The sequence below is a fragment of the Ruditapes philippinarum genome, unplaced genomic scaffold (genome assembly GCF_026571515.1).
Source record: "Ruditapes philippinarum isolate M1 unplaced genomic scaffold, ASM2657151v2 ctg2917_1_1_1_1, whole genome shotgun sequence".
Taxonomy (NCBI): Eukaryota; Metazoa; Mollusca; class Bivalvia; order Venerida; family Veneridae; genus Ruditapes; species Ruditapes philippinarum.
In genome coordinates, this window is record NW_026862351.1 from 36,007 (window position 1) to 63,131 (window position 27,125).

Below are 27,125 nucleotides of genomic sequence, written 5' to 3' on the forward strand. Positions count from 1 at the left end.
ACCGATATTTAGCAAAGAATGTGTTTAACAACAGACTTATTAGATTTATAAAGTTTGACGCTTGTTATCTGGGAATAATTCCTGATATATTCAGACTTTTGCAAAAGAATAATCTGTCCCATGTACTCCAGATCTATTGAAATGAAGGGAAATTTCCGTCGGAATATGTGTGGAAGCGAACATTGTTACAACATGTAATTAACCCTGATGTTCAAAACAGATATCTAAGACTTGTAGAACAAGCTGAATTAACATTATTGTGCGAAATATTGAACCCGAACAGTCATTGCTTATTAAGGCAAACTGCTAGAGAAAATTCAAATATGACAATGCTCTGAAAATAATTGATTGCTATCACTCGACAAACATACTCTGCGAATTATTTACAGACGTGCTCAAAATGTTCATGTGTGTCAGATGATATAATTGTACATTTAATTATCTTCTGTAATGCAAATGAAAATTTACGGAGTGCCATGTTAAATCGTTTCATCAAAGTGTTTGGGCTACGCCTATTCGCAAATCTAAGGTCGCAGAGCCCTTGCGAACAATGTATTACTTTGCTAAGATCGGTCATAATGATATGTAATAATGCTTTCTTGAATTGTTTGCTAGTTAGGTATATCAATGCCATGGTACCTCAAAAAATTAACTTAGTTTCTAAAGTGAAATTATGTGATAGCCTATAATATAATACATTTTAGTTATTTTGTACTTGCAAATTGTATTTTTAGCTTTGTCTTCTGCTTGTCTGTAGTCTCAAACTTAGTTTGTAGTTTCGTAATTTTTGTTCTTATAAAGTTAGAGTTTACAATGTGCTATGAGCGCATCACACGTGTATGATGTTTAATGGCGATGAAAGAAAAATTCAAAGTCCGTGTACAGTATATTAAATTTTAAAAATCCAACTTTCTTTCTACATCTATATAATTTTATAACATGAACTCAAATCAAAATTGATTTTGCGTAATTAATTCATTTTCTTCTTATGGACTAATTTGTTTGTGTTGTTTGTGATTCCTACATTTATAAACGTCAGATAAATTTTCTTCATATTTTTCCGTAAAATTATATTTTCAGTTTTTACCTATTGCACTTCGAAGAAGGAGGACTATTCTTTCACAGATGTCGGTCGCTCGGTCTATAACCTTTTCGTTTCCAGATTATAACTTGTGAACGCTTTGGCCTAGGATCATGAAAGTTGATAGGGAGGTTGGTCGTCACTGACAGATGACGTGACTGCTATTGATTTTATAGTGTGTAAGACAAAGGTCATGCTCTCAATGAGCCGAAATGGTAAAACCTTTTTCCGATGGTCAGTGGAGAAGACTGGCCCAGGATCATAAAATTGATACGGACGTTGGTCATCATTGGTAGATGACCTTTTTTGATTTTAGGGTCAATATGTCAAAGGTCAAGGTCACAGTGAACCAAAATGCTTAAACCGTTTCAAGACAATAACTTGAGTATGCTTTGGCATAGGATCATGAAAGTTCAAATGGTGGTTTGTCATGATTGGCAAATGACCTATTGATTTTGAGATCAGTCGGTCAAAAGTCAAGGTCACACGGACCCGAAATGGTAAAACCATTTTTGTAGATAATAACCAGAACGCTTTGGCCAAGGATCATGAAAGTTCATAGAGAGGTTGATCATCATTGGCAGATCACACCTTTTGATTTTGGTTTCAGTAGGTCAAAAATCAAGAACATAGTGAACGAAATTGCTGAAACTATTTCCGAAGGATAAATTTAGTACCCTTCCTTACTTTTTATACTGTATACAAATTACCAAGGGGCAGGACGTGAAGTGGTGCACACTTGGTTCAAGCGAGAAAATTTGTTGCAAACATTGCTTTAAAGAATAGGCATATTAAAGAATTTCAAAATAACATACAAACCCACTTAATTACCTGAAGAAAATACGTGCAACAGTTGTAAATGTTCATGACTCGGTAGCCATTTTGTCAAGTTTGCAACCAATTTTCTCGCTTGAACCAAGTGTGCAACCACTTCACGTCCTGTCCCTTGATTTCACAAGTTGTAAAACTTCAATTACTGACTTTAACAAAACTTTTACTGCCAGCGTATAAATATTTAACTTGTTTTAAATCTGTAACAGGAGTTACATCATTCAATATAAATTGAATCTATGCATGTTTACCATTTAAAAATTGTAAATTTCATGTAAGGTGGAAGTGCCTTAAAAATCTTTATTTAATACTGTACACATTTGTACATATAGTTTATTGCTATTAATAATTATAATTTACTATTTATTGGTACTACTTATTGTTTATACTCAGTTTTGTTAATAATTTTTGATGCTCTGAAAATTCTGATATACTTGATATTAAGGTAGTACACCCCTAATGGGCACTATAAGGAATTGTAAATTTGACAACATAGGACAGTTATATGCCTTAAATGTCACCTGTATGCAAAATTTAAACAAAATTTACCGTGTGGTTTATGAGTTATGGACATTTTTATGAACTAAAACTTTGCCATTAGAAGGGATTTTTCAGAAATGAGGAAACTCTAAATAATCCATAATATCATCATTATGAAAAATGTTTTCCTTTTGCTCATTGTTAAGAAATAAACAATGACATATAGGTAACAAATTAAACAAGCAAAATGATTGTTTTTAAACGAAATGTTTTTAATATGTATAAAAATGTAACCCTATCCCACCCACTTTTAACACTAATTTGACCATTTCCCTATGTAAAAAGCCTTATTTAAAATATCCCTAAAATTTTCCAAATGAGGGGCTATTTTTAAAGTTTGCCTAAATTTTCTTTAATGTATATTGGTTGGTCTTGCAAAATATAAAATACTTTTACCGTTTAGTTTTTATTTTATTAAACTTTGAAAATATCTGGTATCATATTTGCTATTAAATTTGGCATTATTTAGTAAATAAATGCCTACAATAATTATATAATTAAAATAAAACACTTTTTTCTTCCATAGGGGGTCTGAAGGATTAATAAAAAATGTTAAAAAGAAAAAAAAGAAAGAAAAAAAATTGCCCCTTCTGGGGTTTGAACCCACGCCCCCTCAGTTTCAATACACTTTACAGTGATTTTAGCCTATTTGAATACTCTTCAAAGTGGAGACAGTGCATTAGGGGTGTACTACCTTAAACAACATAAAAGGTTGACATCAGCTTGTACATTGCATATTGTCACGTTCTTAGTCAAAGTACACATTTTTTAAACGAAAATGCATTTTATTTTATTTTATTTACAATGAAGAAGTTTGGAAGAAGTTAGTTGTTTGTCACGAATGAAATTCCGTTGTTATAACACATTGTATATATTAAATTTTATATAAAGGTTATGTTGAATAACAGCTTTTAGACACAACTATTCTGATCTGTCTGATTACATTCGCATATTTTCGGCCCTTTCCGTCAACGTTTAGATAAAGACCTACATTAAAGTAGTATGAATGCAAAATTTCGGTCAAAGTTAAGTTAAAAAACACGTGAACAAATACATTTTAGTAAGTAATTGCTGTCAGTTGTTGCACTATATCATGCAAATGCACACCTTAATTAAGTAAATTTATTAATGAAAAGGAACTAGTACACTATTTTTATACACTTCTGTATATTTGAAGAAACAAAATTAATAATGTTTATTTTGACAATATTTTCAACGAAATTATTATTGTAAGTCAGTGGAAATTCTAATGATTGATTCTTAACGTCTGACATATTTTAAAGTCATGATTTTCGAGATGAAAACTAATTTTATTTAGATGTAAAAATACATGTTTTATTTATTAAAGATATACACAGTCTTTTTTTGTTAACATCTTAGTCATATAGTTGAATTATTTTTAATCCGTATATCCAGGATGATTATGGATAATCGTCGAAAAAATTCCGAATGTCAAATATAGCATTAGGAAAATGTGTGTGATTCGATTAAATTATTTTGTACATAATTAACTTTGACCGAGGGTCGAAATGTAAACCCTACGGATTCGAAGAGTTCGTGGAATTGAGATTTTAGTAGGATCTTTTTTTTGTTCGAGAATTTTATGAGCATCAGATTTTTGTTACTACACTTTACAATACTTGAATTTTGATTTTTAAAAGTTTTCTTCAAGAAAGGTGTTAATTGTCTTTATGAATGAATTATAGACCATTTTTAACTTTAAATATTTGTTAATTCTATAATATTTTGATAATGTGCATGTACAGATATTCTGGTATAACAGTCGCAAGTTTAGTATTGGAAATTGTGAGTTATTTGATAAGAATGCAGTGCAGAATTATCTTTGACCAAGGGTACGGGTAAATATTCGATGGCTTATTGAAACGTTTTTGGTATAAGAAACGCAAGCTTAGCATTGGAAATTGTGAGTTATTTGATTAGAATTAAAGCAGAATTAACTTTGAGTCATTATTAACGAAATCGAGGATTTCGTGGAATCGAGGATTCCAGTGTTATGCATTTGTTTGTTTATGAATATTTGTATGAAGAAGTATTTCTATGCTGCCTTGTATTCCTAAGGAACATCATAGTTTGAAGGCTATTTTGTTTTCTTGAACGTTAATTGTCTTTTTTAGGGTTCTTAGTTTCAAGTTTATTTTAGTTTATATACAAAGCTTAAATACGGAAAGAGATACATAATTTTTATTTCTATGTTAAAAGACCTTATTATTTCACAAAAAAAAACTTACATATGGACGGCATGCAATTAATGAAAGTACGTTTGATGCTTCTGAATATGGTACAATTTTTAAACAATTGGATCAGTTTCTAAGGTTTTCTTTTGTACAAAAGAAAACATGTCAGAACACTTACAGAAGGTGGCTGATCTTGTTACTTGGTTCCCGACTAAAGTCCCCTCCCACGTTGTAATAGTGGGGTGTAGCCGACTCGACTGGGGAAGTATGTTCATATTTGTTTGCTCTCCATGTGCAAATAATCAATAGCCAAAACGCCCTTAAATTATCAAAATATTTTCAAAAGTGAGTTATAGCAAATAATGGACGTTGAAATATTATTTTATAATATAGTGAGTATTGTGTTTTTGTTTCATTGCAAATGTGTGAAAGATATCCGGTAATGCAGTTGACTAGCATGAATTTTGATTGTCGAGGAAAATTCTAAGATTATTTTTCTCTGATTTAATCTTGAGTTTTTTTTTTTGTTCTTTTTTTTATTACAGAGCATTTAATAGAGATCTAAGTTTATTTATTTTACACATGTCTGTTTAACATGAACTGTAACGGGCGTTATGCCCAGTCCAGATTAAGATGTGAATTTCCTTATAAGGGATTGGCAGTTGGGCAATCTCTCTTTCTTTGTTTTTTTCTCGATATTGAAGTAACGCAAATGCCTTCTTCTTTTTTTATTTTATGTTTTTATTTATTCTGTCCACGACTTAAAGGGACTCCACTGAGGTTTAAAAGACTAAAACATAACATTTGAATTTCTAACATAAATGAGCTGGGGCACTTTAAACAGAAATACATGCAAAGATAGTTAAGAAATATACATTACAATAGATTAAAAAAAATCGTATTTCTATGCTTTTGAGTGAAAAGCGTTTAAACGCTTTTCATTTTGGGTCACTTTTTATAATTTGAATTATTATTTTTGAAAAAACGAAGTGCGCAAATAATCTGAAATTTTGCACAAAGATTAGTGGTCTAAAGCTACAACAAAAGGTACATTTATATGGAAAAAATATTTTCAGTCCTATCATATCAAAAACCTCAGTGGCGTCCCTTTCAGGTCTTAATACTCTTAATAGGTTATAAATGTAGTTAATGCAATTTAAGAATAACATATGTACGGTTAAATCAGTTGTGTAATAGTTTAGCACGATTATTTCTCACTGAACTTGAAGTGTATATGTAATTGACAGGTTGATAGATACGCCACTCGAGAACTTCGTATTGTATTGTACAAGCCGTATTGTCCAGTCTCCAATCCCTTTATTCGTTGTCAGTCTTAGACAATTTGTTCTCACTTCAAATAGCCATTATTTCATTTACTTACATCAAGATAAGCCAAATGTTAGAATATAACTGTATGTTTTGTTTTCTTGCAATTATATTAAAAAATTTGGCAATGACACTGGCAAATCGTCAGACAATCACAAATATATATAAATCGTATGTGCCTTTACCATCGTTGATCAGATGGACTATTTTATTACAAGTTTATCACTAATTGTATTAAACTTTACAATTTAATATCAAATAATGTTTATGATGAACAAGAAATTATCAAAGAATTACAAGAAATACAATAGTCCCGTACCGGTTAGAACTCCAGCAACATTCTGAAAGGCCATGGCCATTCGATTATGTCATTGTGGAATACATGCCCATTGGATGAAAAATATTTAGGGTTTTTAGTTTGTCTGCATCATAATTATGTGTTAAGTTAATAAGGAAGTTATGTTTATACAACAGATAATTTAAAAACTACTATTTTCTCAGAATGAATCTCTGTATAACAAATGTTTCAACTTTTTCCTATTTAAAGTATTTTTTTTTTTTTTGAAAATTTCCAACAAGAACAATTATCTTAACTCTAAAGAAGATATCAATTTATTCAAAAAATATAAAAGTAACAAAAAAAAACAATTTTCAAATATATACCATTTAGATTAACAAAATAAAAAAAACAGAATTTTTAAAGAAAGCACAACAAGGCAATATTGAAAATAGTGCAGGCTCGGTTTGATTGAGCCTGTTCATGGACGGTGATGAAATTAGCAAGTTACCGTCCACGCCCCATAGCAACGACTTTAGCAGAATTTAAACACGAAAATGGTTAAATGTTGAAATAAGAAACATTCGCAGATCAATGAACCTTCAATGTCACACAGTAGTGTCATTCCATGAAAAGCGGATAATGGTCAACAAATTAATGAATGGGTGTGCCCTAAATGAGAAAACAATGGGCGGAACTAAATAAAAAGGAATTTTGAGGTTATGAAGCCTGCATATCACAAGACGTCAAAAGACAAATTTAAAAGACAGGCCACATAAGGGTTATCATAGAATATTCAAAAAGGAATGTTCAAACCAGCAATGTTGCCAAAGGCCAAATAGAATAAACTAAAATACCACATAATTTGTATACACAGCAATAAATCTTCAAGGATCGAAAATATGATATCTTCGATTAAATGTAAGGGGGTACTTTTAACAGCTGTCAAATGGCACAAATAACACTGATGTGACTATAAATTAGAGAAAAACAGAATCCCTAAAAAAGCACAACACGGCAAAATTAAAAATGTTGCAGAATCGGTTTGACTGAGCCTATATGTTCATACGGCGGTTTTAATGGAACCTTCAATGTGACACAGTAGTGGCATTCCATGAAAATGAAAAAAATAAAAAGAAATATATAACAATTTGTCAAATGAATTCCATTTCAAATTGAAAATAATCATTGAAACCAAAGCGCTAGACTTATAAATCTAATTTCATATTCATGATGTAGATGTTGATAATGAACATATATTTCATCTTTGGAAAGAAATTAAGTGTAATGCTTGTTTTTCAATCCTATTGTGATGTAAAATGATACATGCTTGTAAATTTACTTAATAAAATATGTTTAAACTAAATTTGAAGTAAATCCATGAAAATATAAAAATGTATAGAACAAATAAGGAAAAATCAGTTTTAGAAAGAAAATATTCTTGAAATATTGACACTAGATTTCTAAACCTTGTCATATTATTAAAATGTGGGAGTTTGAAGGAATCCTATAAGAAATGAAGAATAATTTCTAGATAAAAAGACTTATTTCTGGAGATAGTCAAGCAACACATGATTTGAATAATAATAAGGAAAATATACTTAATGTTTGACGTACATACCTTAAAGAAGAAAGAGGTTATAGAAAACAAAACCACATTTTTTTTATCAAAATTCTCATTTCGAGTATAATAATTCTGATAACATATGTGTTAAAATAATAAACCTTGCCACAAATGATGCGGGTGATGATAAGAAACATATATTTGAAGTTTGACGTAGATACAGAAAAAGATGAAGTTAAGAAATATAACTTTTTTTTCATGAAATTTCCAAGTTCAAGTAGGGTAATTCTAATACTGTTGGTGCTAGAGTTAAGACCCTTGTCACATTTGATTTGGTTGATGATCAGGAACATATATTTGAACTTTGTAGTAAATACCTTAAAAACAAGAAGTTATAGAGAAAAAGATTGTACCGCGTAAAAACTTAAATCAGAAATATTTAAGCGGTCGCCAACACTGGCCGAGTAGAACAGCTGTCAATATACTCCTTACAGTCAATCCTAAAAAACTTGCATAATCTCTATCTATCCATGTTTCAAGTTTCGTTAAAGTATGTTCAGTACTTTTTTCAGTTATAACAAATTCTGTTATATTTGCCATATTGTTAGTTCATTCGTTTCCATAGCAACCACATTTTTCAACACAGGAAGAAAGAAGATGTGCATAATATCCAAGCTACCATCGACATATATTTTAAGTTTCACAAAATATTTTCATTATTTACTGCTTTATCACGGGGTCCTGGTTTTGTGATATATTCACCAAATTTTACGTTTATGTTGCTATAGCAAACAGACACCGATAGGGGAGGACTATTAACATATAATTCCAAAAACTATACCATGCTCGACTGTTCTGACTGCTTGACGGTAAGAAAAAGAACATTACTCTTTCAAAAGGTAACTTATGGTTATGGGATGTTAGATTATCACGGAGAACAAGACTTAGTGTCTTTATTAAATTTTAAGCAATTCCCTTGAGTTATTTTTTTATACATTTTAACATGGTGTGGCGCAACCGATGCCGCGGTGAGTGCAAAAGTGCACACTTTTTTTAATAATAGAGCAAAAACGTGTAATATCGCAATTGGGTATATCATAAACCGCATCATCTATGTCATGTATAACATATTGTTCAAAAAACAAGTATAATTGCAAACGCACAAATTTGTGAATGGTATTTACTTATTTAATCAAAAATATTTTAGATGAGCTTTTTCATCGTCCTTATGTTGATATTAAAGTCACATAATTAGGTATTAGCTTTCTGCCATGTATAAGTACCGTTGAAGTCATTGATAATTAGATTATACATTGATGCAAACTGCTTAAAGTTTATAACATTATCTTCGTCACTGTCATGGTGTTCGTCATGTTCTTTATGTTGCGCATCTATATCATCATACCCTTCTGCTGAGTTCCGACTATCTTCCGTATCATGAATAACGTTTTCTTGTTTACCTTGCGCATCTGTAGCATTAAACACTTCCACAGAGTCTCCTGTGTCATGGATAAATTCATCTTGCTTAACTAAGACATCTGTATCATCATACGACCCATTCGTTATAGCGTTGTTGCCATCTTTTGTGTCATCTGTATTTGTATTATCACCCTTATTGTCACCTTGTTTATCCTGATGGACAGTATCTTTCTTCGGCAATTTCACAGAGTTTTCACTCTCATCAGTGTCTGATACAAAATTGTGTCTACTGTCAGGTTCATTTGAAACATTGTCTTGTACAATTTGTTGTAAATCTCCCCTTTGATAATAATTATAATCACTGTGTGATTCAGTGTCTTTATGTACTGAATTTGTTCGATTAAACACAACTTGATTAGTCCTTTTCCTTGATGAAGGAAATTGTGTTTGTTCTCCAAATCCGCTTTGTCTAACCTTTCTGTTCGAGACAATAGTAACAAAAGTACCATCTGTTTCAAAGTATTCGTCTTGTTTGTTCTGTGCTGATTCATCAGAATGTAAACCTTTCGATGCATCAGAATTCAGTCTTCCTGGACCTATCCACGATAAAATAACTGGAAGCAAAAGTAATGCATGTGCAATGCCAAAAAGCAAAACCAAAGACATCACTGCTGCAAACGTTCTAAAAATGTACGACTTTGCAGCAACAAGCACTAATATACCAAGAAGAGATGAAACAGCTCCATGGAATATTGGAGCACCTGTTTTATCAATAGCTTGCTTCACCCTAATGTCACGTGACTCCCCATTCGAGATCATGTACCTGTGACAAATGTGTGCTGTGAAATCAACCGAAAACCCAATACTCATGATCATATGAATCATCGTGATTGCACTTAAAGCGACATCGATGTAATATATGAAGCCAAACACACCAATCATAATCATCGTTACAATAATCGTTACAAAAATAATCAGTATCGGGTGAGGCATAAAAATGCAGATGATTATGAAAACTGCAACTAAGGCTGTCCCTACGGAAAATAGAGTTTGGTCTAATATGCGAACATATTGTTCAAAAGCAACAAAGGATGGTGAGAGAGCAAAACAGTCAATTATTGAAGCTCGTGCTAAGTCACGTGACTCTTGCATCATTTTGCCTTCCTCTTGACTGTCTTCTAAATCTACCGTAAAAACATACACACGCGACGAAGTTATATGATTATAATTAGAATCAATGACAACATCACTTTCGAAAACGTAATACTGTTGGTCACTTAGAAATCGTTTGAGTCCATATATAAAACTCGATTCAGACGAACTTAAATTCAAATATTCAGAATTCATATATGTCTTAAGCCAGTTGACCTCAGAACCACTTTCTAAATATTTATTAGACTGAACAGTTGACATCAGTTCATCGATCATGACCTGTGTTTCCTGTTCAGAGTACGCATGCGTAGTTGGAAAAACGAACGAGACAGCATAGTTCCGCTTGAAATATTTCTCTTCCCAGTCAGTATATTTAAAAAAGTAGGAATCGTCGCTCACTAACTGTGTAAACAACAGACCTTGCTTCAAATTAACACAACCGTATATTGCTGCAGCTAAGTATCCAATAAATATAATCATTATGATAATTTTGCAAGGTAATTTTAGCACTATTTTGGGGAACAACCAGCGAGAAAATTTATCGACAAAACTTTCTGCTTCTTCTCTATTTCTAGGCGCTCGCCCTCCACAGCACATGATATATGTTTTAGAACGGTTTTCGATTTTCAAAACTTCCTTTGTCTGTATACGCCTACATGTCATAAAATGGCGGTTTTCCTCAACTCGACGTTCATTTATGGCGATACAAGAAGCAAACATGGTGACATTGTTGATGTAACAGAACACAACAGCGACTCCTGAAATCATAAAGGTCGAAAATACTTGACTATTATATCATATCTATAAATGTAGTGCTATCACATTTCTTACAAATGGTTGTATATTTTGCATGGTTTTCTGTTTTTAGTATACTTTATACGAATATAATCTTATTTTACCCATACATTCTTATATTACCCGTAAAAACATATACGAATACCTGTGTAAATACAAAAGTTTCTAACAGCAATAAAACTTGTAAGTCTGTAATTGATGTTATTGTTATTCCAACTCCGGATATACGCAATGTCTCCGCCAATTTACCTTCTACTGAGTGCTTACTCTGTGCTTCTGATAAACCGGACAACAGAATGAACATGTCGTCTATACCAATACCTGAAATAAGATAAATAATTAAAAATCAAATTAAATATATGATATAATGAGCCGTGTCACGACAAAACTAACATAATGGGTTTACGACCAGCATGAATCCAGACCAGCCTGCGCATCCGCGCAGTCTGATCAGGAATCTAAGCTGTTCGCTATTAGTATATTTACTTGTTATATGGTCTGTAAGCGAACAGCATGGATCCTGATCAGACTGCACGGATGCGCAGGATGATCTGGATCCATGCTGGTCACAAACACATTATGTTGGTTTTGTCGTGACGCGGCTCATATAATAAATAATCAATATAAAAAATCAGCTGTTAATCTGTTTGCATTTAGTTTAAATAACACTGTAAAACCTCAGTGAAATGAAAACACTTGGAACTAAAGTTGATTACCCTGCTGTTAAATTATATGAATGCATTAATGTCAGTTATTATTTGAGAAGGGACCAATTTAGCTTGGCCAGAAATAGGGAATGTAGCCTCCCAAAAACAGTTTATGCATTCCTCTATTCAAGTAAGACATATCTCCAGTAGAATTTCCTTAATTTCAATAAATTCTGTAATTGAAGTATTTAACATAAAGATGAGCATAGTAGAGCATTAAATAACTGAAACATACCAATGATTAGAAAAGGCACTATCCCAACAATGCTAACAAAATCCACGCCACAAGCTGCACAAAGTCCAAAACTAGAAACAATTGCTAATCCCGCAGCCAAAATTCCGCCAAAACCGAACCACATGCGTTGTCCAACCTGGTCAGTCAGTCTACATTTTTTGATGAAGATTAATTAAAATAATCAATCATTTATACTCTTTATACAAAAGATCAAATGTTCGTATAAATGTTATATATACTGTCAACTATGTTATGTAACTTCTAATAATAATGCACGTACCGTCGTGGAACAAACAAAAATTATGTCAACACTTATTTAGAAAACATAATTTCTAAACATTCATGTCATAAAATTTTCTTGTTTTTTTTCCACGATAATATTTCATGACAGTTTTCAAATCTAAATTTAAAAAAAAATACATGGCATATTTTAAGATATATAAAAAGATAGCAATTCAGTTTATCTAGGGGTAATTCAACAGTATTCGAGTAAGGAATACTTGAACCACTCACCTAGAAAATAGCCAATAGAAAGAACTTAAATACCAAAAGCACAACGCTGAACGATCTTTAATTAAAACCTCCAATAAACCTACATTTTCCTTACTTGTTTTTCCATATATTAGTCAAGATTAAAATATTAATGCAAGCGTATCTGATTACATGTTCACGAATACAACTAGTTATATAGCTTATTTTTCGATGTCTAAAACTAAATATTGACATAAACATGGAAGGTTGTCAAATTCGTTTTACCTGTAGGACAGTGTTGCAACACATGCGTAAGTAATCATCAATGCTATAGTTGCAGAAAATAATGTGATATCTCCAGAAACATTCTCGTCTAATTCTTCGTCCAGCGAGTCATAATGGCCGTACGCAAACTCAAACTTCTCACTACCAGTGTATGACCGCATACGTACTAAAAACTGTGCCACCTTGAAAATTTTATAATAATATTTTATTATATAAATAACACATGGTTATCTGGGTGATAGAGGGTATTGTCAACCCGAGAACTGATATGCCAGTTCAAGGTTTGAAAATATTCTCTATCACCCGACAGGCATGTGCTATTTATTTTATTATATCGAAAGACCTACAATATTAAATAATAATAATAATTACTATTATTATTATTATTATTATCATTATTAAATAACAGTCAAGGAAATAAATAGAATACACAACCTCATTTTTACAATTTAATTTTGCTCAAAACAATAAACAGTTCAAGATGATTTTATACATTTATACATTAAGTTGAGACACAATATACGTATTTAATTCTTTAAATATACAATTTTAAACTATTGTAACAAAGTCTAGTTAAACTTAAAAAATGCTGAATAATGAGTAATGCAAGAGTTTGATGCCATCTGGTGAAATTTTCCCAGAGGAATATATCCTAGCTGGGTGGTATTCAATAGGCCCATGGGAGTTTATGTTTGTGGTGTAAGGGAGATAACACCTACATACCTCCGTATTTAATATTGTACTAGTTAATTCCCTTCGACTCCTTTTTTTTATTTTTAGTCAATATTAAGCTTTCACTGATCATGATCGCAGCAAAAGACTATTTGCCACCATATTGTTTACAGATGTTCAGTAATGAAAACATGTCGTTTGCCAACATTTCTGATCAAAATTAAGTTGTAAAAATGATGATGTGTATTCTATTTATTTCCTAGACTGCATACTTTATTAATATTTAGTTGTAGGTCTTTCTGTATAATAAAATAAATAACACATTGAGGAATGGTGGTTTTGGTTGTTTTCACTCCGGATCATGGCAGTAAGCTACATTGAATTTACCACACTGCATCGTTCCTGAGTAGGCTGGCAATGCAAGCAGTTTACCAGTACAAGTTGCCTTCATTTTTGCAAGGAACTTAAACTTAATTATAATGTAGATCTATAACTTAATAATAGAGAATATTGTCACCCCGAGCCTGATATATTATCAACTTCAGCGGGATGCTAAACTTATATAGTATCCAAGACAGATATGAGTTTCTTTTGTTTACACTATCTATTACCACACATCTTCAAATCAGTAATGCATAATTATCTTGCTGGCACTATTCACCGCTTATATATATGGTCTGGAAACAATCTTTGTAGGCATTTCAATTTTCATGCTGACTTTTTGTAAAAGAAAACCGTCATTTGACTTGAATACTTGAATAATTTATCTCATTTTCCAAGTTTGAATGCACTTAAGTTGTAATTTTAATAATTTCAGACATTTGAAAACAAAAACATGGCATTAACTTTTCAATCGTTTTTGTTTGTCTTAACTTACTTAATTGTTTATTAAATGGATGCGTGTTTAACAAAAGATATTATTTTCACCTAATGCATATTTTTTATATAAAAAGAATAAATATTTTTATGGGTTTTGTTCTTGACCCATATCGCAGCTTTAGTCTTTTAAAATTTAAACATCAGCATCTGTCCGCATATTAAAACCGATGCGAAGAAACTCCATGCCTGTCAAGATTTTCCCTGTACCATCAAGCTTAACTTTTCCTATAAATGAAATAATCAACGTTAAACATTACTCAACATTAGACTTTCTTTAAAAAATGTTTTATAAGAGAAAATGACGTTGACATTAAAAAGGTGTATTGCTTCCAGTCGAAAAATATGTTTAAAAATACATGTTTGCTTTCAGTCGAATAGTATGTTTAAAATACATTTTGATCAAATATGGCTTTGTAAATATTCGCACATTTACATGTTAAAAAAATACAGTATAGTAACCATTAACTGTCTCGGCATTGATAGAATTACTTATGTATCTTTAAACGTACTGTCATATTATAAATGCATCATTGCTTCGCCCAGTGATGTACAACATTGGTTTATGTTAGATTTACAAGTAGACTTTGATCAAGTCAAATGTTGCTTTTTTCACTAATGATATTTCCTTAGCATAGAGTGTTATGTGTTACACTTTCAAACAACACCAGAATAGTCTCGGCTGCCTGTCGATGAAGAAACAAATACAGGGTATGTAACATTGTTGTTATCTACAGCTGCGAGAAAGTCATCATCCAAAATAGTGTCCCCCTCTAAAGCGCAACGAGAGTGTGACCTAGCACAAATGTCTGTAAACTGAAAACAAAATCAAGGTACTTATTGATGTTGACAGCAGGATTTGCAATGTAAATGTAAAAGTTATTTTCAATCATAGTCAATACACTTATTTGTCAGTCGGTAAATTGATCAAAAATAGTTTATCTTTTCCATCATTTAAGAAGACATGAATTTATGAAAAACTTTCTTAATTTCAATGAATTTTGCAATACAAGTATCGTGCACTAAGTTGAGCATATCTTTAATAAACAAAAAACAAAAAGTAAACCAGTGATTAGAAAAGGCACTATTTCAACGGTACCAACAGAATCCGCGCTAAATGGCACATAGAAACAATTGCTAGTCCTGCATCAAAAATTCCGCCAAAACTAAGTCACACGCGGTGTCCAACCTGGTAAATCTATCTACATTTGATGAAGATATATTTAAATGTTCATTCACTACAAGTGAAAGTTCATGTAACAAGTGTAAAATGTTCATATAAATGTTAAAATTATAAATACTGTCGAAAATGTAATGTAACTCCTAATAAAAATGCACGTGCATTCTTGGAACAAACATGAGCCAATTAAAATATGCCAACACTTAGTTGGTTTGGACAATTAAAAAAATTTGAACATTGACGTTATGGAATTCTCTTTTTTATGTAAGTATTTCAAATTTGAGTTTTCGTAATTATTGTAGCTGTCTTTAAAATATTTTTAAAGCAATCAAGTCTGTCGAGGTAATTTCATCGATTGACGCATACAAATATAACTCTAAACTCTCGTTATTGTGAAATGTTTTATCCGATATATTTTTTTTACCTTTTGTAATAGACAAGTACTATTTCAATACCTCACGTGATTTTTCTACTATGTGACGCCAGATAGTACCAATCCATAATGTCGCATAACTACATTACTCACCGTTCTGCTAACATAACAAAACGGCCATCATGCGCAAATATCAAGGTCTCATTTTAAAACAATATAAAGTATGATGAAAACGTACCAGGAAACAAAATTTCATTTGACTCTTTTTCTGTCGTATAGTGATTTGATAATGATGTCTTCACGAAGTGCCTCATTCAGTTTTGAACATAAAACCTAAAAATATAATATGTATAATATTAAATATTATATAACAATAAAGACAGAGGTAACATAGAAAGATTTAGGAATCCATATAAACAACATCATCTTTGATTGTATCAGATAGATATGGAGAAAAATATATGAATATTTAAAAAACAACAATAATATGGTGACTGTTGTGGTGATTCAAAATTCAATCTTAAATTCAAAAATATGTAAACTGAAGAAACCCCCGTCCCCCTCCCAAACAACAGGAAAAAAGCAATTCCATTCTTCTCAAATTAACAGGAAGGACAAATTACACTTCTCTTTTTAATTATCGATAGACCATCGCATAAGTACAAACTACAAAAGGGAATAGCGGCCCCAACTAAAAATGTATAGAAAAGTTAGATCATGTAAATTAATGGATTCAAAGTTTTCCTTCGCTTTATATATCATTCAACGAGCAATTCGTGTTACCTAATTACCTGTAGATTTATTAATATGCTGTATTTGCTGTAAAAATAATGCTGTTATTTTCTTATTCACTACTGCAAATATTTTGAGTCTGACCTTTTAATAAACTTGAGCTCTGTTTATGCTAATTGCTTCCCACAATGTATATATGTATATATCATATATTTAACAAATAATACATGGCCTTGAGGGCAATATGCAAGTTTACAGACTGATTGGTCAGACTGAGGAAGGTATATGGCCCGTAGCGCAGCTGAGGTACATATACCTTCCGAGGTCTGACCAACCAGACCGTAAACTTGCATTTTGCCCGAAAGGCCATGTTTTATTTGTTATATTATACCGAATCTAAATCCTTTCATCCCTTTTGTTGCTGACATTTTTACTTTAATTTGCTTTCAAATAATAATTTATTTGTTCAGTGTGTGAAATATCTCAAACCCTAGTCGGATTTATTATCATTATTTTCAAGCGATACAGCAAAAAAATCATGTTCTTCTTTTGTTATTCAATTTTTGTTAATTATATTAAACAGGCCAAAAAAAACCGAACTTTAAGATTTTATATGACGTCATCCAGTCCATATAAGAATTATGGACCGCCCCCGGTCTGTATGCGGTTTATGGACCGGATGACGTTATATTAAATATAGAAGGGCGTATGCAAATGAGGTATAATATAAAAGGGTATGACTTGCACGAGGGAGGAGGGGGCTATAAACAATTAACTTAAGCATCTATTGTTCAATATTCTTCAAAGCTAATTTATATAGTCACACTCTTTAAATATCTTAACGGAAACTGAGGGTGTGTGTGAAAGCTACTTGAATTAAATAAATTTTACGACCCTTAGTTTTAAAAAAGTCGAAGTCTCCTTGAAGCACACAGAACTGACTTGTATACTCTATTTGTGCATTTTAGCGAACATTGAGTGTCAGAACATTCGCAACAAACGGGGAGATTTGAACTTTTTGTTGCCACTCTTAATTTTGTTTTGAATGTAAACTGGAAGCAACTTGAAGCAAATCGATTATGTCCAAAGTTCATTTTGAACAAAAAGTCAATTTCTCCCTTAAGTATACAGAGCTGACTTGTATACTCTATTTGTGCGTCTTAGCGGACATTGAGGGTCAGATCCTTCGCAACAAACGGGGAGATTTAAACCAACTTTTTGTTGTTCTTGTTACCATATTTGTATGTGAAGTGAACGCAGCTTGAATCAAATCGATTTTGCACAAAGATCATTTTGAACCAAAAGCGAATTTATCCCTTAAGTATTCAGAGCTGACTTGTATACACTATTTGTGAATTGTAGCGGGCATTGAAGGTTAGGTCCTTCGCAACAAACGGTGCGATTTGGACTTTTCGTTGTCATGCTTAATGTTCGTTTGTATGTGAAGTGAAAGCAACTTGAAGCAAATCTATTGTGTCCGAAGTTCATTTTGAAGTCAATTTCTCCCAAAAAGTATACAGAGCTGACTTGTATACTCTATTTGTGCGTCTTAGCGGACATTGGGGGTCAGGTCCTTCGCAACAAACGGGGAGATTCAAACCATTCTTTTAATGTTGTTGTTATGCTTAATTTATTTTGTTTTTGTTTTTTATGCAAACTTGAAGCAAATCGATTTTGCACAAAGTTCATTTTGTACCAAAAGTCAATTGCCCCCTTAAGTACACAGAGCTGACATTTATACTCTATTTGTCCATGTTAGCGGACATTGATGGTCAGGTTCTATACAGCAAACGGAGAAACTGGACCATTTCGTTATCATGCTTGACGTTCGGTTTTTGTGTGTAAACTAAACACTATTTGCACCAGATGAATCTTACAACTCGTTTGTTGAGAAAAAGCATTCCTTATGTAAACAGAGCTGCCTTGTTGCCTCTATTTGTGCGTTTTAGCAGAAATTGGTGGATAAGTCACGCCCTTTGCAAAAAGGGGATATTTGAACTATTTCTTTGCCAACTTTCATGACGTTACGAATTTACTGAATTTCATATTTGAAGTACATGATTATATACCTAAGACCATAAACTGTTAAGCTAGTTCTATAATAAAATACATTTGACATATCATTCAGTTGAACAAAACCGTATTTTTGTTTAAAGTTACATGTTTAGAAATAATGTTCGATAAAGAAACAAAATAAAAAAAATGTCCAAGGCATTCATATATAATCCATTTTATTTTCAAGTAAAGTTACAAAATAAATCAATTTACAAAATTTTGCAACGTTGATTTTTATATTAAGAAGTAATTTCCACATCTGTTTTCTAAAAATCCAAGTTTATCAATAGCTTTATTTACAATTAAGAGCGCATATAAATGTTGATTTATTTATATTTGAACTGTGCACTGCAAAGATAACGTGCCTTTCTCATGATAAAAAATCTCTCGACTCCTACACACTTTAAATGCATAAACACATTGATATCTCAACCTGAATTTGAGACAGACGAAATTTTTAGTTTTTAGTAATTTCTGCCATTTATTAACTGATTGTCCGTCTTTTATTTGTAGGTCAATGTTCAGATGCAAATATTTTAGTTTCTAAGTCGAATTATGAAAACAAACTTTATTGTTCTCTACTCGAAACTAACCAAGTAAACGTCAATCAAATTGTTTGTTTTTTCTTTGTTTTTAGGGGTTTTTTGTTGTTGTTATTTTGTTGTTTTTTGTGGGTTTTTTGTTGTTGTTTTTTTGTTTTTTTGTTGTTTTTTTGTTGTTGTTTTTTTTTTAAAGAAAACGGCTTTAATTTCTGGAGAAGATAGTTTGTATGAACAAGTTATAAGTAAGAAGGATAGTAAAGAATTCGTCATTTGTTACAAATATTTTTTTCGTACATCAAAAGTATTGTTACAATTTCAACTGTAGTTATTATATTTTACTGTTCAAACAGAATCCACGACTTAGTCTTTTTAATTGCACAAAGTTATTTTCAAATAATCAAAATGACATATATACAATTTGTTAAGTGCATTAACAGAAACCCGAAGTTCATTCTGATATGAACTTCACTGAAGAATCCTTAAAAAAGACTGCTTCGATTATAACTGAGGGATTTATTCAACTTTGTCAGATCAGGATCTACAACCAACGGGAAATCATATCATACCATTGCTGTACTTTTATTGAAATTAAATAATAGAGTTTAAATATTATGTTATGTTAGTTAAGTAGTGGTTCAATAACTAAAATCGTGAACTTTTTTAAAGTCTAGATAGTTTATCACCAAAATGCAGTCATTTCATAAAACATCTCGATATTGTAGTCACAAAAATCAAACTTCAATGTAAATGATCAAGTTGTTATGATAAGTAAATAAGTTTTATTTATACTTCATATGTTAACAACACAATGACATTGGTATAGTGTGAATTGTAGTTGTGTTATACTTTATTTATAAAGTACACCAAGCTAGCAACAAAATATATTAATTTGTAGGCAGTCTCCAATAAATCGTTTTAATTTTTGAAAAACAATATAAATGTAGAAGGAAAACTTGAAAATTTGTATGGTCAATGTACATGTAACATTATTTATTTTTTCTTCCACTGAAGCACTTAAATAAATGTTTTAAAGCGACATTTATTTCTCCTCTAAGCGAAAAAAGCAGGCAAGTATTTCACATTGAGCAGGTTTGTGGGTTTTGAAGATCATGACTTTAGCAATAACGTAGATACCTTACATGAATGCTCTAATCGACGTATTACACTCAGGACAATCGTGAAGTCGCTCGAAACATGAATAACACAGAAAATGCTTGTAAGGCCGACAACTCACCAAACGTACAATATCACGTGGCTGGTGACAACCGTCGCACAATCCAAACTTTCCATTACCAATTGTCCGCACTTGTGAGAAAGAAGACATGACAGAAAAATAAAGTGAAATATTCTTTACAAATCATCATTATTTTATCATATTTAACGATAATTTCAGAAATTACAAATGTAAACCGAGCCATATAAAATAATTTTGCAATATGAGACTTACTTTTTATTTTATTTTTTATGTACTTCATGCAGTAATTTTCATGTTAAATACTTTTGTTTTAACACCGTAATAAATTCATTCTAAATATTCTTCTGTAAATTGTTAATGTTTACTAAGATCTTAACGTTGCAAAAACTCAATTGATATCGTTCTGATATTCCTTATAAATATTTACTAGTATACGTACCTTCATGTCGAATTTTAGCCAACATAATTCCGATGTATATTACGCTAACAGACAATCCAACAAAACATAGCATTTCATAGTTATATGACTGTTTGCAACTCTTATCAGTCGCTGAAAAATGAACAAATCGAATTGTTTTACTTGCGTTCGGAATGAAGTTTATAATTTTTGTATGAAATTAGAACCTTGTTTGTTTTTTTAACGAAATATCAATTTTATTATTTATCAAAAAATTTAATAGCGATTTTTCTATATAATTTTGCATTTCTATTATAAATTCTTTGAATCGGGAAAAAAGAATACAATGCTATAATTATAAAGTATTTCAAAGTGACATTATTCTCAAAGTGATTATAAATTTACATTTTACCTTAATTCCATTTTTTTAATTATTTAATTCACATGAACGATAAAATAAAAACTCACGTGACCCAAGAAAATTCCTATAAATATCAGTCGGAAATTACTTGTAACTTTAAGTTTATAAAAAAGAGTAAAACAGTCTTTTTCATGTAAAGCTGTATTTAATAAATTTGAGAAAAACAAGAATAGCGACACTTCATTAATAAATTGGGTTTCATATCGACTCCAGATCTTATTTTGGTGTCCAGACAATCAAAGTGAGTTTTATAAGCATAAATATCGGCAACATCTTTGTACGAAATCGGAAGTACAATTTCTGTTTGCATCAACAACTCCGCATTCGGATCATCAGTATAAAAAAAAACATCAATATTAAATCAACAAACATGGCTATAAAATGCAGTCCTACTTATATTTCCGCATTGTAACGGATGTTTTCATACAAATTTAATCTTTTTATGTGATGATAACTTTTTTCTGACAGCGTGAAGATAAAACGGTTAAGGTGTGTTTGCACAAGAAAACGTCATATCTCTGTGACATAGCGCTTACACGAGCTGATTAAAGTCTTCATTTGCATGTTAAAATTCGTATACGAAGTGGGTTTTCCATTTAAAATCGTAATTTATGAACACCATTTGATGAGATTTATAACAATACTGCAAAAAAGGTTAATGAAACTGTAGAATGCTTGATTTTCGGGCCGACGGGAAAATAATTTTACATTTGACAATGAAAAAATAAGCATTATTATCATGTCACTTAATATGACAAATGTAATTATCATAAATAATTGCTTTTTATCTAGAAGTAAGTTTTTAACCACCTTTTCTATGTCGTAAGTGATAAGCGAAAGTGATCAACATTGAAAATTATATCATGTATATATCGATGGTCTCAACATAAAATGCCGGACCTACATTATTTCCGATTTTGCCGTTTAGTGATTTCCGAAAGTTTCGAGTGTTCCCGCTGCTTTTCACCGACTCCCACTAGTCAGCCAATCATTATTTTATTGATCATATTTTAAGCGTTTTATTATAAGGTACTTTCGGTAAAATGGTCTGATAAAGGTGAAGAAAAGCCATCATATTGATATAATTATATTCTAAATACATACCTTTTGTATTGACTGGGTGTTCTTTTCCTGTAACTTTAGCAGTAGATGGCTTCATGTCCCAAAAGTACGTATAATAAATTGCCATAAAATGACCTCTTTTTTCCGTCAAGAACTGTTGATGCTGCTCTTTGTCCACCCTTTTCACTTTGTCATAACTGACTGAAATTATCTGTAATATGCAAGCATGTTGATAACGTATTTTTAGAAAACAGTTTAAATAAAAAAGAAACTTCGAAATATTCTAACCACCTTATACTTCCTTTAAGCCTATTCATTACCTTGTGTTTTGAACGTTTTGAAGAATCATCAATCTTTACTATCCCTTTGATGTATGATTATTATCGCATTAGACATAGAATTTCAATACAGACAATAAAGTTTGAAAATACAAAACATTAATACTTTAAATGCCGTTTAATGTCCAACGTTTCAATTCGAATTGTAATCTGCAATACATATAATTGTAAGAACATAAACTAAGATACATATCTTTTTTCTTTTTCTTTTTTTTTTTTACATCTACAGTATATATTTTGCATATAAATATAAACAACATACATACAATAAACCCATCTATTTTCCAAAAATATTTTACCAATAAAAATTACTACTTATTAATAAACAATTAAACAATCTGTTACGAGGTAAAGTTTTGTTTCACATATTAAGTGTAGTTTAAGCAATTAAGGATCTTATAATTGACCATCTATTATTTTCATCATCTGTCAAATGTGTATTTCTATAGATATTCCATGCTAATTTCAAACTATTTTTAAAACCAATACATGTAGGTAAAAAGTTTTTTCTCTTAGACAAATAAATATATCTTTTCAATTCTAGAAACAATATGTCGTATTTAAAATCTTTATTTTCTGTACCTAATATGAATGATTTACAACAAAGAACAATCGTCAAAATTATGTAAGTTTTCTCTAAGGTATTGAAATAGGCTTTTGAATTTTCTGACATTCCCAAAATAAATGTAAAAGTGTTTCTTCACAGCATTTACAAAAAGTACACATTTTATTATCAACAATTTTCATTTTAAAACAAAAGTGAGTTTGTAGCTAAAGTTCTATGAATAATTCTTGTTTGGAACCACTGAATATATGAATCTTTAGAACATTTGAAAACATAACTATATATTAACTGCCAATTAATGTTATTATCTTTAAAACATGTGTTCCACCTTTCTTGACTTGTAGGTATGTCTGAATTTTTAGCTATAATTTCATAAACATATTTCTTATTGTTATTCATAGTTAAAATAGGTTTAACATAAAAATTTATTATAGGATATTGAACATTAAGCAAATTGTTACTAATAGAAATATTTAACTTTTGCATGTACATTTTTATTGCCTGTTTTAAACTATGATACTGTAAAAAGTTCACAGGTTTACCTGTGACCTGTTCTAAATATATCAAATCTACAAAGTTACCCTGTTCATTTATAATATTTTTACAAATCTGATTCCTTTATTATATAATGTCTGAATGTAAATATATCTATTTCCTGCTACAAAGTTGTGATTGAAAAAAAAGTGGCATATGTAATACTTGCTCTATATTATCTATACAAAGTTTATCTACAAACACCATATAAGCTTTTAAAACATCAATCCAGAAAGAATTTGTTATTTTACTGATAATCAAATTACAAAACATCTTTCCAGTGTTAAAAATTTTATCAATATTAAACAATGTGTTTACTAGCTTATAACATTTACTTTTGCTATTACTAACATATCTTTTAAACCATTTTATCTTTAAACTATGTATATAACTATAAATATCAACCATGTTTAAACCACCTTCTATGTATGTTTTAATAAGTACTGATTGTTTTATTTTTGCCTTGCCTTCCCAAATGAAATCATAAAATAAGTCGTTAAGTGTTTTCAAAAATACAGTATTTGGTGTTGGTAGGCTTGTGAAACAATGAGTAAATAAAGGAAGCAATATTGACTTAATAACAGCAATTTTTCCTATTGGAGTTAATATTCTCTTTTTCCAGTGAATGATACTATTTTTTACTTTTACATATACTTATACATATCTTCGTTTTAATTTATAGAGTAAAATCTCAAATTAATGCATACTTATTGATGCATTTTAACGACTTTAACGTAAAAACGTAAACGTGAAGGTGGCACATTATGCCCTTCCATAGATTCCATACTGAAACATATACATGTCATAATACTGGATGTCACGCGGTCAAAGTCAAAGATGAATAACGGACACATGTACCATTGAAAATTTTAGTTTTACCGCGAACTCATTTTTCGTTCATCGCTCATCCCTTGACTTACCTTATTAAGGTAAAGGCTTAATCTCCGTCGTCGTGTATCATTGCAAACTAAATATCCCTTTTCAGCAGGAAAACAAATTTCATTGTTAGACACAGATGAGTTTAAGTCCGGCATAGACCAAAAAAGTGCCAATACAATTGCTAAAACTATCAAAACAAGACACAACATACAAAGGGTAATTATCTTAAATCTTGTCCCCATATCGATCTATTGTCGAAGAAAAAAACAACAAATATGTTACGCCGCCTTTTAAAGTATGCCTGCAAATGAATCAATTCACCGGGACTGTCACTTTATATAGGATAAATATGACTCACACATATATATATAACTTCGTTTATTCAACTAATTATCTGTAGCATTATAGATAAAACACAAATTTGTATATCAAGTGTATAACTGATTAACTGATGTCACTATTTGTTTAAGTGATAATGAGATTTTATATTGTAATTTTATCATTAATTACGCAAAAACAGCTCGTAAACCAACTCAGTACCTCCTAATTACGAGATATATCAAGTCTTCTTTCATTTTATCGTTTACTTCCAAAAAAAAGCCAGTAAATACTTTCATATCTGAAGATGAATGATGCGAGTGTCACAGGGTGAGAAAAATACGCAACCTGACCGGGACTCGAACTTTGCAACCTTTGAATACCGTTCCGCAGCTCTACCGACTTAGCTATCCGGCCGCTTATACATTTTCTCCCCTATGTAGTGAACAGTCCTGAACCGTGATTACTTCCCCGCAATGTTAAAAAATCGTCCCCGAAATCATCGGGGTTAAATACAGAGCAATGTGAATTAAACTTTGAGCTATACGCATTCACGGCCGCATATGTTGGTACCATATGTCACAGAGTAAGAAAATGTTCAGCCTGGCTGGGATGCGAAGCGATGACCCCCGGAATACCGATCCTTAGCTATCAAAAAGGTAATACAGTTTAGAGCCGTGACACGAGCACACGGTGCAAATATAACAATAAATATAATTACACGAAGAAAAGTTAGCCAAATTTCTTGACTGAATGATAAATATTATCAGCCATAGTTTTGGAATATCTAGCTAGCTAGCTAGTTCCAACTGCTCCACTTTTTTATAGGAACATATCATTTACATTTTCAGTCCAATGAAATCGCTCAATCTCTCTTTCTTTCACTGTCTTAATGGAGAATAAATGGCTCCGGAGTTTCCTCGCCAGACACCCACAGTTGTCAGACATAACCCCGGAAAACCTGGACAAGTCTAGAGTTAGAATGTCAAGTCAGATTGATTAATTGATTGATTTTCTGTAGACCAGGCGGTCAAGGATAACATACGAAATTGCAAGCACTAATTTCCAGTAGGGTCCTTACCTCAGCAGACTCTTGAAACAGCAATGAGATGCAAGGAAATCCGGAAACCAGTCCCTAGCTCTTTTTGAATAGATTCCTTGGTTCTTTTACATGCCCAGTGTATAGCACTGATACATGCGAGGATTACCTGGGTTTCGTACCAGTAAACCTCTTGTTAATACCAGCTGAGCTATCGCGCCACCTTGTCAGCATACAATGGACGGGTGGTTTGAGCTCCTTAAGAAAATTTTGAGGGACAAAAAGCTCGAAGGTAACTTTTATAACAATTGCAAGTTTCAGTATTGTTTTATTTTATGGTCCTTCGGGATCATTGATGCCAGCATTATTAAGTGTTGAGAATTAAGTGTTTGGTAAATGGACCACTGAATACCAGAACTGAAATCTGGCGAAGCATCTGGGCTTCGCCAACCCAAGCGTTTCAGTTGGAAGAGCGAGGTTTCCAGTAGTACTGCGTCACGCAATTGAAAAGACGACACCCTCCACTGTTAGATAGGCGTTTCCGGCTACCGGCATAGTGCCATATAACCCGCAAGTTATAGATAAATTAGTTCCAGCAACTTTTACAAAACAAATAACAGAGAGTATGTATTTACTGTTTATCGTTTATCGTTTCATTTATTTAAACAGTTCCATAAAATAAAAACAAGAATAAAGATCAACGTTCTCAGGACGCAGCACCCTGACACACCCAAGTAGGGCCCCAGAAGGCACCATAAGTTCACTTTTGGAGTAATTCGTTCGTTGTCCGTTTTCTTTCTTTCCACACCTAATATTAAGTTTTTATCGTTTCCTCTTTAATCTAAATAGACTTTTATACTGTGACAGTCACTATATTTAGATTCTTAAATAATAAAATTGATTTTTTCGTTCTTTCAAAAATATAACAAGCAAATTCGTTGAATTTATATCCCCCGCCGAGTACTGGTTATTATTAACACAACAACTGAAGACATAAGGCTTTATTTATATATTAATCATCATAGGCATAAACAGTAATATTCTTTGAACTTGATAAATATTCAGGGCA

The 27,125-nt window shown here is 31.5% G+C and overlaps 1 protein-coding gene across 2 annotated transcripts; it reads right to left on the reverse strand.

Annotated features, from left to right (window-relative positions):
- Window positions 1–14,709: 14,709 nt before the first annotated feature.
- On the reverse strand, window positions 14,710–25,014 carry LOC132718797 (uncharacterized). 2 transcript variants are annotated; one of them, XM_060702531.1, is made up of 6 exons: window positions 24,741–25,014; window positions 22,426–22,594; window positions 20,943–21,053; window positions 20,543–20,613; window positions 16,218–16,312; window positions 14,710–15,242 (listed from the first exon to the last, which is right to left on the reverse strand). In XM_060702531.1, exons 1-5 carry the CDS (start codon window positions 24,939–24,941, stop codon window positions 16,232–16,234), a joined length of 633 nt encoding a protein of 210 aa, XP_060558514.1. In that variant the 5' UTR covers window positions 24,942–25,014; the 3' UTR covers window positions 14,710–15,242; window positions 16,218–16,231. The 2 variants fall into 2 exon arrangements, with proteins under 2 accessions (XP_060558514.1, XP_060558513.1); XM_060702530.1 differs by lacking the exons at window positions 14,710–15,242; window positions 16,218–16,312 and having other exon boundaries at window positions 19,527–20,613.
- Between the last annotated feature and the right edge of the window lie 2,111 nt (window positions 25,015–27,125).

What these genes read in the sequence shown, in the direction of transcription:
- LOC132718797 (XM_060702530.1), bottom strand. Translation starts at nt 24,941, where the DNA reads ATGGGGACAAGATTTAAGATAATTACCCTTTGTATGTTGTGTCTTGTT. An exon ending in TAAGCCTTTACCTTAATAAG is followed by an intron (nt 22,595 to 24,740) that starts GTAAGTCAAGGG and finishes TGCATATTACAG; the next exon opens with ATAATTTCAGTCAGTTATGA. An exon ending in ACACCCAGTCAATACAAAAG is followed by an intron (nt 21,054 to 22,425) that starts GTATGTATTTAG and finishes TTCATTTTTCAG; the next exon opens with CGACTGATAAGAGTTGCAAA.